At 39.3% G+C, this 12,685-nt stretch overlaps 1 protein-coding gene across 2 annotated transcripts in view; it reads left to right on the top strand.

Moving 5' to 3' along the window:
- phyhd1 (phytanoyl-CoA dioxygenase domain containing 1) overlaps positions 1-12,311 on the top strand; it is a 61,073-nt gene extending 48,762 nt beyond the window's left edge. For both annotated transcript variants that reach the window (XM_060935613.1, XM_060935611.1), the window contains 4 exons: positions 2,931-3,059; positions 3,195-3,311; positions 8,564-8,690; positions 11,974-12,311. In XM_060935613.1, the coding sequence (XP_060791596.1) occupies positions 2,931-3,059; positions 3,195-3,311; positions 8,564-8,690; positions 11,974-12,019 (419 nt within the window). In that variant the 3' untranslated portion in view covers positions 12,020-12,311. The remainder of the gene's footprint in view (positions 1-2,930; positions 3,060-3,194; positions 3,312-8,563; positions 8,691-11,973) is intronic.
- The last annotated feature ends 374 nt before the right edge of the window (positions 12,312-12,685 follow it).

Raw genomic sequence — 12,685 nt, 5'->3', positions numbered from 1 at the left:
ATGAATGTCATCTTGGATATGAATGTCATGGCAATATTTGGGCTTTCAGTAATTTCTTTGAACTGTTCTTTTCTATGGCAGAATGATTGTACAGCATACATCTTTAATTAAAAAAAACACTAGCTTTAATTTTCTTTGGGTTTTCTGAAATCAACACAGGGTCAAAATTATACATACAGGGTCAGAAATATACATACAGCACACCTAATATTTGGGTAAAATGTCTCTTCGCAAGATTCACCTTGACCAAACATTTTTATTTATCATGAACAAGCTTCTGGCAGAATTCTGGTTGGATATTTCACAACTCTTCATGGTCGAATTGTTTTTTGATCATATCTCAGGAACCCCTCATCCATCCAATTCTCACAAAATTTAGTACACATCATCTACAGACCATACTGACAAAGAGTTGTACAAAGAATTTTGATCAATTTTGAAGATGTGGCCCATATTGACTGTATGGCCAATATCTTGATATAATGGTCCAAATTTAAAGAAATGTGTTACCCACTATCAATACAACATTCTTTGGAGTCACATCAAACTGTGTGAACTTTCTTTCATAGGGGTGCTACAATGGACACGTGTCCATATCACAAGAACTGCTTAACCTAAAAATCTGAAATTTGCTGGACTTGTACGTCTCCTCATTTACCTACATTTACTAAAGTGCCAAATGGCTGCCTCCCCAAAATGGCCACCAAACAGCCAATCAAATTTCAGCAGCCAATATTTACCATTGTGTATGCCCAATCTAATGAAAATGTATAGGCTCATGCTTATTGGCACATAGTAGTTATATACCAAATATGAATATCAAATGGGTCTATGTCCACCAGCTTCCACCACTAACATTTCCCACCATTTCAATTTCATGAAAAGGACAGGAAAAAAAATCAACCTTGTCTGAGGCACTTCATCCAATTGTCACAAATTTGGTATGCCTCATCTCCAGACCATGCTGATAAAAAGTTGTAAAAATAATTTTGATGTGTCCTATTTCAAAATGAGCCCAGGAAAATTTTCATGGCATGGCCCCTGTTGACTCTATGGCCAATATCTTGTGATGTAAAGGTTCAAATTTAATGAAATTTGATGTCCTGCATCAATCCCACAATCTTTGGATGCATGCCAAATTTTGTAAAATTCTGTCCATAGGGGGCACTCCAAATAACATATTTCAATATCTCAAGAACCACTTAAGCAAAATGTGGTTTTAGTTGACCACATTTGTTAATATGTCCTATAGTACCAACTGGCTCACTCAACAAAAATGGCCAACAACAGCCAATCAAATTTTAGCAGTCAATATTTGTCAAAATGTATTTTTTCCAACTTTTCCTTGACTGTTTGTCTGATTTGCATGAAATTTGGGGTATATCATCTACATAGCATGCCAATAAAAACTTGTAAAAATAATTTTGATTCATCAAGCCATTTCAAAGTTATGAGCCAATTAAATCTTAAGACATAGCCCCAACAGGGAGGGAAAGTAATCTCATCGCCCCCTACTAGATGCGTTCCAACCTCTATGGCAAAATGAATGGGAATATCTTTTCAAAAAATTACATTTTGGGTTACACTTCAAAGTTAAGACAATGGCTTACATATGTTGTGCATGTCGGGCAGCTCTATCGATCCTGGTAATCTTACTTTATTTTTTCCACCGATTTGAATTGTTTTGAATGTTTTTTTTAATAAACCAATCAAAGACTACACGGGCCCGACGTCACGTATGTGACGTCACCGCAAGTCTAGCGCCTTTCCAAATCTGTAGCAGGTAGTGGCCGGCGAGTAGCCTACATCAACATGCCGATTTGTATAGTGTGGTTGGCGGAGTATTTCTGTACCAATAAGAAATGCATCCCTCGTGGGGATAACCATTACAGATCAGGGCATGTAGTCAACTGCCGCTATTCACAGGGAGAGCTGTCAGCACTCGTAAGGGCTAGTATGAAGAACAAAACTTATCAAGCCTACTGCTGACGTAATATGAGCGACTCTGACTAAACAGTTTGGTTGTAGTCTGTTTCTGACAGGTTAGGCGCAATTTCGACCGTTTAAAAGACAGCGAAATTTCACCTGATACTTTCACAGTTAGTAGATAATCCCAACATATACAACATATTTTGGGGGGTGTACAAGTTCCATGTCATAACTTCGTGGGATTTTTTTAAAAAATCGGGTCTATGGGATTTTCAATAGTATGGCTCTCAGCTTAGGAACGCTACCACTAGGATCGCTGTGTTTCACTTTCCCTCCCTATTGACTCTATGGCGAATATCTTGTGATATAAAAGTTCAAATTTCATGAAACTTAATCACCATCATATTTCTCGGAAGCACATCAAGTTTTGTGACATTTTGTCAATACGGGTGATACAACTGAAATATTGCAGTGGTTAAGTGGTTAATTAGAACCACTTACGCTAAAAATTTGAAATTGTATGTAGTTGTACTTGGCCACTAATGCTGTTGAAGATGTTGAACCACTTCTAATTACACCACTGTTTGCAAATTCTTTGATTCTGCTTGGACTACAGCCACTTGCAGCTATATTTAATTTTTATTATAATTTATGTAGCGCTTTCCCCTCAAAATTTAATTAGTCTGTCACTGGGTTTATATTATGGGTTCTGTCCCAAAATCTAAAGCTCATGTATAATCTGTCTAAAATACTTGAACACCAAAAATCTGTTCTAGTAAGACTAAATATTGGTCATCATTATCGTTTTAGTTGGTGAAGAGATTTGTGCCATAATTTATCATAATACACTGCAGGGACAGAGAGAGTTAAACCAAGTGTAACATTATTCAATATACCTAAGTGTAACATTATAAACTAAGTGTAACATTATTCAATATACCAACTTGCTAGGATGAATTCTAATGAGAACTTTGATCTAATAAAACCTTTTGACCTGTTAGTGATGCCTCATCAGGATGCGACCTTCCTGTACACGGAGCCTCTGGGCCAAGTGATGGGGGTGTGGATCGCTCTAGAAGATGCAACCCTTGACAACGGCTGCCTGTGGTTCATACCAGGCTCACACAGGAGTTAGTACACCAACACACATACATGCTTCGTTAGCAGGATTGGTCTATTCTCAGAGACAGCCATTTGTAGTATAAGAGTGTACATTTTGGAGACGTAATAGACATGAGGTGTGTTCTCACATGTGTGTATAAAAGATGGAATCACCAGACGGATGGTTCGAACCCCAGAAGGCACATTCCCTTTGACTGACTTCATTGGTCGAGAACAAAATTATGATGATGGTCTCTTCATACCAGCACCTGTCAAGAAAGGTTAGAGTCTTACACTTCGGTAGTGTTTGTGTAGTGGGTTCTTTAAAACTTCATTTCATTATGGCTGCCTTTAACTATATTTAATATTTTTCTCTACTGAGTTTATGTTGAGCTATATTGCACCTATCAACTTTTATTCAGATTACTGTTGTCCACATCCATAGCATCAGGAACATTCTGCTTAAAATGTCTGCTTAATAACAACCATCTTCATTCATGTATGTAAGAAATAAAACAGGACTGGGCACGCTGTAATGGGAAAATCATCCACGTTAGGCTGGTGTGATATGGCCTAACATGAAGTGGCATTACCATTATCACCCCCTTCTACCACAGTGATTTGCCAGTGATTCAAATTTTTCTTTATGTATTAATGAATTACATAGTGTATTGTTCCAAATAATAATAGTCTTTCTCATTTGAATTGAGACTTATTGGACAAAAAACAAAACAAACAAACAAACAAACCACTGCTTGTCATGTTACAGACAAACTGGAAAACTCAAACTCCTCTGTTCTGAAACTTGAGTCCTGAGACTCGGGTCTCATGGACATTCTGTAACAACACAGAACAGTTAAAAAGAGCACTGTGTCATTTTTTTAATAAATGAATCATTGTAATCATTGCCAAAATACTGGGGTGGCACAGTGGTGCATTGGTTAGCACTGTCGCCTCACAGCAAGAAAGTCCTAGGTTCGAACCTTGCGGCTGACAGGGGCCTTTCTGTGTGGAGTTTGCATGTTCTTTCTATGGGTTTACAGTGGTTTACTTCCATGGTTCAAAGACATGCAGCTTAGGTAAAAATATCCAGCCATGGTGGTTGCGCAAGCCAGTGCATATTTAGAGCCGGTCCCAAGTCTGGATAGATTGGTGAGGGTTGCATCAGGAAGGGCATCCAATGCCAAATCAAAATATGCGAATCAGGATCCGCTATGGTGAGTGGGAGCAGCTGAAAGAAAGAGGGATCTCTGATATAAAAACTCAAAAAACTGTAGTGGACCTTGGACCCAAGCACTGACAATAGTCTCTACCTCTTGATTGGGCAGTACATAAGCCTCTGGCCATTTGGTAAAGTAGTTTATGGCTGTTAATGGATATAGCGCATATAATACATGGAAAATGGCCCAGTCAAATCTTCAGTGATCTTCCTTGGTAGAGAATGTAATGCAAACAGCTGAGCATCTTTATTTACTTCAGATTTTCCTGATGTCACAAGCTACAATGGTGCTTGAAAGTTTGTGAAACCCTTTAGAATTTTCTATATTTCTGCATAAATGACCTAAAACATCATCAGATTTTCACACAAGTCCTAAAAGTAGATAAAGAAAACCCAGTTAAACAAATGAGACAAAAATATTACAGTGCCTTGCAAAAGTATTCATACCCCTTGAACTTTTTCACATTTTTCCACCTTACAACCACAAACTTAAAAGTTTTTTATTGAGATTTTATGTGATAGACCAACACAGAGTAGCACATAATTGTGAAGTGAAACGAAAATGATAAATGGTCTTCAAAATTTTAAACAAATAAAAATCTGAAAAATGTGATGTGCATTATTATTCAGCCCCCTGTCCTCTGATACCTCTAAATACAATCCAGTGCAATCAATTGCCTTCAGAAGTCATCTAATTAGTTAATAGAGTCCTACTGTGTGTAATTTACTCTCAGCATAAATACACTTGTTCTGTGAAGGCCTCAGTGGTTTGTTAGAGAACACTGAAGAACAAACAGCATCATGAAGACCGAAGGACTCACCAGACAGGTCAGGGATAAAGTTCTGGAGAAGTTTAAAGCAGGGTTAGGTTATAAAAAAAATATCCCAAGCTCTGAACATCTCAAGAAGCACTGTTCAATCCATCATTCAAAAATGGAAAAAAGTCTGGCACAATTGCAAACCTACCAAGACATGGCCGTCCACCTAAACTGACAGAGTGAGCAAGGAGAGCACTGGTCAGAGAAGCAGCCAAGAGGCCCATGATCACTCTGGAGGAGCTGCAGAAATCCACAGCTCAGGTGGGAGAATCTGTGCACAGGACAACTATAAGTCGTACACTCCACAAATCTGGCCTTTTTGGAAGAGTGGCAAGAAGAAAGCCATTGTTGAAAGACAGGCATAAGAAGCCATGTAGGGGACACAGCAAACATGTGTAAGAAGGTGCTTTGGTCACATGAGACCAAAGTTGAACTTTTTGGCCTAAATGCAAAGCGCTATGTGTGGCGGAAAACTAACACTGCTCATCACCCTTCACACACCATCCCCACTGTGAAACATGGTGGTGGCAGCATCATGCTATGGGGATGCTTTTCTTCAGCAGGGACAGGGAAGCTGGTCAGAGTTGATGGGAAGATGGATGGAGCTAAATACAGGGCAATCCTGGAAGAAAACCTGTTGGAGGCTGCAAAAGACTTGAGACTGGGAAGGAGATTCACCTTCCAGCAAGACAATGACCCTAAACATACAGCCAGAGCTACAATGGAATGGTTTAGATCAAAGAATATTCATGTGTTAGAATGGCCCAGTCAAAGTCCAGACCTAAATCCCATTGAGCATGTGTGGCAAGACTTGAAAATTGCTGTTCACAGACGCTCTCCATCCAATCTGGCTGAGCTTGAGCTATTTTGCAAAGAAGAATGGGCAAAAATTTCAGTGTCTAGATGTGCAAAGCTGGTAGAGACATACTACAATTACTTGCAGCTGTAATTGCAGCAAAAGGTGGCTCTACAAAGTATTGACGCAGGGGGGCTGAATACTAATGCACATCACATTTTTCAGATTTTTATTTGTTTAAAATTTTGAAGACCATCTATCATTTTCATTTCACTTCACAATTATGTGCTACTCTGTGTTGGTCTATCACATAAAATCTCAATAAAAAACTTTTAAGTTCATGGTTGTAAGGTGGAAAAATGTGAAAAAGTTCAAGGGGTATGAATACTTTTGCAAGGCACTGTATACTTGGTCATTTACATACTGAGGAAAATGATCCAATATTACATATCTGTGAGTGGCAAAAGTATGTGAACCTTTGCTTTCAGTATCTGGTGTGACCCCCTCGTGCAGCAATAACTGCAACTAAACGTTTCCGGTAACTGTTGATCAGTCCTGCACACCAGCTTGGAAGAATTTCAGCCCATTCCTCCATACAGAACAGTTTCAACTCTGGGATGTTGGTGGGTTTCCTCACATGAACTGCTCGCTTCAGGTCCTTCCACATTTCGATTGGATTAAGGTCAGGACTTTGACTTGGCCATTCCAAAACATTAACTTTATTCTTCTTGAACCATTCTTTGGTAGAACAACTTGTGTGCTTAGGGTCGTTGTCTTGCTGCATGACCCACCTTCTCTTGAGATTCAGTTCACGGACCGATGTCCTGACATTTTCCTTTAGAATTCACTGGTATAATTCAGAATTCATTGTTCCATCAATGACGGCAAGCCGTCCTGGCCCAGATGCAGAAAAATAGGCCCAAACCATGATACTACCACCACCGTGTTTCACAGATGGGATGAGGTTCTTATGCTGGAATGCATTGTTTTCCTTTCTCCAAACAGAACGCTTCTCATTTAAACCAAAATGTTCTATTTTGGTCTCATCCATCCACAAAACATTTTTCCAATAGTCTTCTGGCTTGTCCACGTGATCTTTAGCAAACTGCAGACGAGCAGCAATGTTCTTTTTGGAGAGCAGTGGCTTTCTACTTGCAACCCTGCCATGCACACCATTGTTGTTTAGTGTTCTCCTGGTGGTGGACTCATGAACATTAACATTAGCCAATGTGAGAGAGGCCTTCAGTTGCTTAGAAGTTACCATGGGGTCCTTTGTGACCTCGCCAACTATTGCACGCCTTGCTCTTGGAGTGATCTTTGTTGTTCGACCACTCCTGGGGAGGGTAACAATGGTCTTGAATTTCCTCCATTTGTACACAATCTGTCTGACTGTGGATTGGTGGAGTCCAAACTCTTTAGAGATGGTTTTATAACCTTTTCCAACCTGATGAGCATCAACAATGCTTTTTCTGAGGTCCTCAGAAATCTCCTTTGTTTGTGCCATGATACACTTCCACAAACATGTGTTGTGAAGATCAGACTTTGATAGATCCCTGTTCTTTAAATAAAACAGGGTGCCCACTCACACCTGATTGTCATCCCATTGATTGAAAACACCTGACTCTAATTTCACCTTCAAATTAACTACTAATCCTAGAGGTTCACATACTTTTGCCACTCACAGATATGTAATATTGGATCATTTTCCTCAATAAATAAATGACCAAGTATAATATTTTTCTCATTTGTTTAATTGGGTTCTCTTTATCTACTTTTAGGACTTGTGTGAAAATCTGATGTTGTTTTAGGTCATATTTATGCAGAAATATAGAAAATTCTAAAGGGTTCACAAACTTTCAAGCACCGCTGTATCTTCTTAATCCTGTCTTCCTCATTAAATAAATATGTAGCATACTTCAAACAGTGGCTTACTACAGAGTTTTAAAATTACTTTAAAGGTTGGCTAAAACCACACGTACAAGAATATGACAAAAAGGGAGAACCAGCACTTGTTTTCCAGTTTAAACACTGTTCCTTTGTGGAAACTTTTGTATTCGATGCAAATTTGCAACTTCCTTCTCTTTTAGGAGCTATAATCACTGAAGATGCCTTCAGGAACTAATTTATGGCTGAACACTGAATCCTTGCATGAGTAATGATTTTGCTGGTGATCCAGAGGGTGGTGTCAGGGTAAATCTTCAATGTCATGCAGTGCAAACTGGCATCAAGCTTTCCTAAAGCCCCAATTGCTGTATGTTAAGGTTGTTGACACTTGTCTGCCAGAACGACTCCTATATTTTTGTTTCAGATCCATTCAGGCTTGATCTGTATGTTCGAGAGCAGTCTTTCTGGCAGGTTTTGAGTGAACATGATCAGTCAAGAATATTCTCTTTCTGTGGGCCAGATATGACAGGCCATGCAATAGTTCTGTGCTATCAGGACCATGGAACACCATTGCTTATGTCTCTCTATGCTGCTGAGTGCTTACGCTTCATGTGCTGATCACCCGACAGCCTTATTAAACTCATTGTGACATTTTCTAAGCTAATTGCCAACTTGAAAAGTCCAAGTTCAAAATACAGGTCCAGGTTCCAACAATCCTGTCTTGCTGTCCATGGATCCCTCTCTATGCTAATATAAATGGGCATGTATTTCCAGCAATCATTTCAATAATTATAATTATTTTTATAATTAATGCAGGTGATGTGATTCTAATCCATGGTGAAGTGGTCCACCGTAGTGCCAAGAACAACTCAGATGCATCACGTCATGTGTACACCTTCCACATCATGGAGTCCGAGAACACGTGCTGGAACCCTGAGAACTGGTGAGAAAGCATTGCATACTCACTAAGGCCAAGTTTACATTAGACCGTATCTGTCTCGTTTTCTTCGCGGATGCACTGTCCGTTTACATTAAAACGCCTGGAAACGCCGGGAAACGAGAATTCGCCAGGGTCCACGTATTCAATCCAGATCGTGTCTAGTCCGGTGCTGTGTAAACATTGAGAATACGCGGATACGCTGTGCTGAGCTCTAGCTGGCGTCGTCATTGGACAACGTCACTGTGACATCCACCTTCCTGATTCGCTGGCGTTGGTCATGTGACGCGACTGCTGAAAAATGGCGCGGACTTCCGCCTTGTATCACCTTTCATTAAAGAGTATAAAAGTATGAAAATACTGCAAATACTGATGCAAATACTGCCCCTTGTGTAGTTATGATTGTCTTTAGGCTTGCCATCCTTCCACTTGCAAGTGGTAAGTGATATGCGCTGGGATCACACACACAGCGGCTCAGTCCCGAATCGTGGCTTGTGCACTTCACTCGTGCTCTCTGTGAGCTGCGCAGGGCCGGAGTGCGCACCCTCCAGAGGGCACTCGCTGTTCAGGGCGGAGTGATTTGGAGCGCAGGATGCCTGCGGAGCCGAGCGTATCCGTGTATTGGTGTTGCTGTGTGCATGCGAATCGTGTATTGGTGTTGCTGTGTGCACACTAATTGTTTTAAAAACGTTAATCTGATGATCCGCTGATACGGTCTAATGTAAACCCCACCTAATGCAGGGGTTTTCAAAGTGTGGGAGAGTCAGCCCCCCCTCGGAGAGCAAATAAACAACAGCGCCCCCCCTTACAATTTTTGTTGTTGCTATACTTAATGTTCCATTCGTATTTTTTAAAAAATGGTTGTTGTACACATTATTTTTTTCTTTTTCACATTTTAAACATCTGTGCTTTTTAAAACATCTTGTTTTACACATTTTAAACATCCCATAGCATCGTTAGCTAGCATCTCTTGGCAGACAACACACTGTGGCAGTGGAGCATCTTCAGATCCAGTCCAGGAAAATCCAAACTTTAAATAATCGTGGTCATACTTCCTTCTTTTTCCAGTCCCCCAGGATTCCGCTGGCCTTTTTTGTGATTGTTGTGGGCTAAAATGTCTGATGTTGCGGGGTGTTTTCCAAAAAAATTGCGATGAAAGTTGCGGTGTTTTTTAGGTTTTTGTTGCGGTTACATTGCGGGAGGAAGTGAAAGTTGCGAGAAATTGTTGCGATTTTCTCTTTTTGTGATTAAAATTGAGTGATATGTTAAATATTAAGTTATTACTGAAAAACTATTGATTTAAAAAACAAAGAGAAATGGTCCTATAAACAACTTTACCAATATAAAAGATTACCAGGACTACAAAAATGCAGAAAAATAGGCTTTACTTCTCCAAATGCACCTGTTGGTTCAAAAGTTAAAGTGCAGAGAACCTCACAGCACAACATGAAGTTACCTTAAAATATAATATAAATGCCTCAGCTTTCATGTAAGAAAAAAAAAACTATTAATACTAGTACTGTGTGCAGGCAGTCTCTCCTGAAGACTAAATTAAACAATAATTATAAACTAATAAAATAAATGGCTCAGGCTTCATAGAAGAGAAAAAAAAACAATTTGAACAGAATCTCACAGTATGATGCTGAAGCTGCCTAAACAATGGAAAATAAAATACCATTTTGGCAAAAATGTTGGCATCCATTAACTTCTTGTATTAAGTACAAAAAAAAATAAAGTGCACACAGTCCTTCACTGTAAACATAACACACCTCAGTGTTGCCAGATACTGCTGACATTTTCCAGTCCAAAATATGTTCAAAACCCGCCAAAATGCACTTGAAATCGTCCAATCTGGCAACACGACGCGCATGCTGCTTCTCTTGAACACACGGAAGTAAGGCGGAAGGTAGTTTGTCGACGTCACCTCAAGACGACGCCAACGATTGGTCAAATTTGCGGGAAAGTTGCGGTGATTGGATATAATTGCAACACCGCCCTGAATTCGCGGGGATTGGTTGAATTTGCGCTGAAGTTGCAAATCGCAACATCCTGGAGGCTCTGTTTTTTTGCTTGGCCCAGACTCTGTCTCCTCACTCACTGTAGCTTTCGGTACTAAAAACCGATCCATTTTGTCTCTCACGTTGCGCCCCCCCTGAAGAACTCTGGCGCCCCCCGGGGGGGCGCCCCACACTTTGAAAAGCCCTGCACTAATGTATGTAGCTACAGTTCCATTGGCACTTTGCATGAAAATGATCTAAAATTAATATATAAATTGTATAATATATGCAATGAGTGATGTTCTGATCTTAAATGTAGAGTCAGTAAATGGACAGTAACACAATTTTTGCCTCCATACACCACAACAATGGATTTGAAATTAAGCCATCAATCCATCAATATGTGATTGAAGTGTAGGCATTCAGCTTTAATTCAAGGGGTTTACGAAAAACTATTATATTAATCATTTAGGAATTACAAACATTTTTCATCGTCCCTTAATTTTCACAGGCTCAGAAGTAATTGGACAAACTAAAAAAAAAAAAGTTATACAGCTATAAGGATTATTTTTAATACTTTTAATATTTACTGCCTGAAGTCTGGACCCCATGGACATCACTAGATGCTGAGTTTCCTCCATTGAGATGCTTTGCCAGGCCTTTTCCTGCAGCCACCTTCAGTTGCTGCTTGTTTATGGGTCTTTCTGCCAAAGGTATATAGCCAAAAGTACAGTATGTAGACACCTGCTCATTGAATATCCCATTCCAAATCAAATAAGGGGTCGGTCCCTCCTTTGCTGCTATAACAGCATCCACTCTTTTGAAAAAAACTTCCTACTAGATGTTTGGACCATGACCTCAACAGAGATTTGTGTTCATTCTACCAGAAGAACTTGGGTACTGATGTCTGGCAAGCAGGCACGGCACTAAGTTGGTGTTTGAATTCACATCAAAGCTGTTCAGTGGGGTTGAGGTGCAGGCTACTCAAGTTCTTCTGTTCCAACCTTGGCAAACCATGTCTTCATGGAGCTCACTTTGTATCATCCTGCTGGAACAGGTTTGGGGCTCTTAGTTCCAGTGAAGGGAAATTTTAATGCTACAGCATCCAGAATCACTTTAGATAATTATGTGCTTCCAACTTGATTGAATAAAAAAATTAATAAAAAGTCAATGATCTTTATTGAAACCTTGGAGCAGTTTAGATGCAATACACTAGACTTGTCTGGCTAATCACAATGACCAATTTGCAAATCTGTTTTCTTCAGATTGATATTCTCTTTCTTTACACACAGGCTACAGCCGACTGAGGAGCTTCCCTTCCCATCACTCTACACCTAAAACTACAAATAAGTCCTTCCTGCTTTATTATTTCCACCCAGTTAATGACAAGTCCCATTTCCTCTTTTTAGATTAATATCGTCTTATCTGGTACTGTAAGACAATCCAGAGCGATACATCTAGTTATGTGCATGAGAAAATTAACTCAAACATTGTGTATAATGTACAACCTGATGATTTTGGAATGTTTACTTGTTATATATAGCATTTTACTGTTTTTAGTATTTTAGGAACTATTCCCTTGTTTGCATACAATCAGAATATTTTCTTTGACATATATTTGAATGAATATAATTACTGGGCATGATGTTAATAAATAAAACAAAACTTTTATTTAGACTTTGCATACCTTGTAAACAATTACGTTAAGTGCATTTTTATTTTTATTTTCACTGCAGTAATTTTATAGGACCTTGGGTGAACATTTGGATTTTTTTGTTTTGTTTTATTTTTAGGTTAAATGCAATTAAGAAATTATTCAGTTCCTGTACAATTGCACATAAATCCATAACCCATATTTCATGCAAGTATCAAAAGCTGTACAGTCTATTGAACCCTGTGCATAATGTACTGTATTATACAAGATAGTAGCTGTAACAGCTTTGTGGAAGGGGTCAATGAGGAACTGGAAGCAGGCGCTGCAATTCAAGATATGCTGCACTTTAT

This window comes from Neoarius graeffei, chromosome 12, assembly GCF_027579695.1.
Source record: "Neoarius graeffei isolate fNeoGra1 chromosome 12, fNeoGra1.pri, whole genome shotgun sequence".
NCBI lineage: Eukaryota > Metazoa > Chordata > Actinopteri > Siluriformes > Ariidae > Neoarius > Neoarius graeffei.
This window is presented reverse-complemented; position numbering and strand designations above follow the sequence as displayed.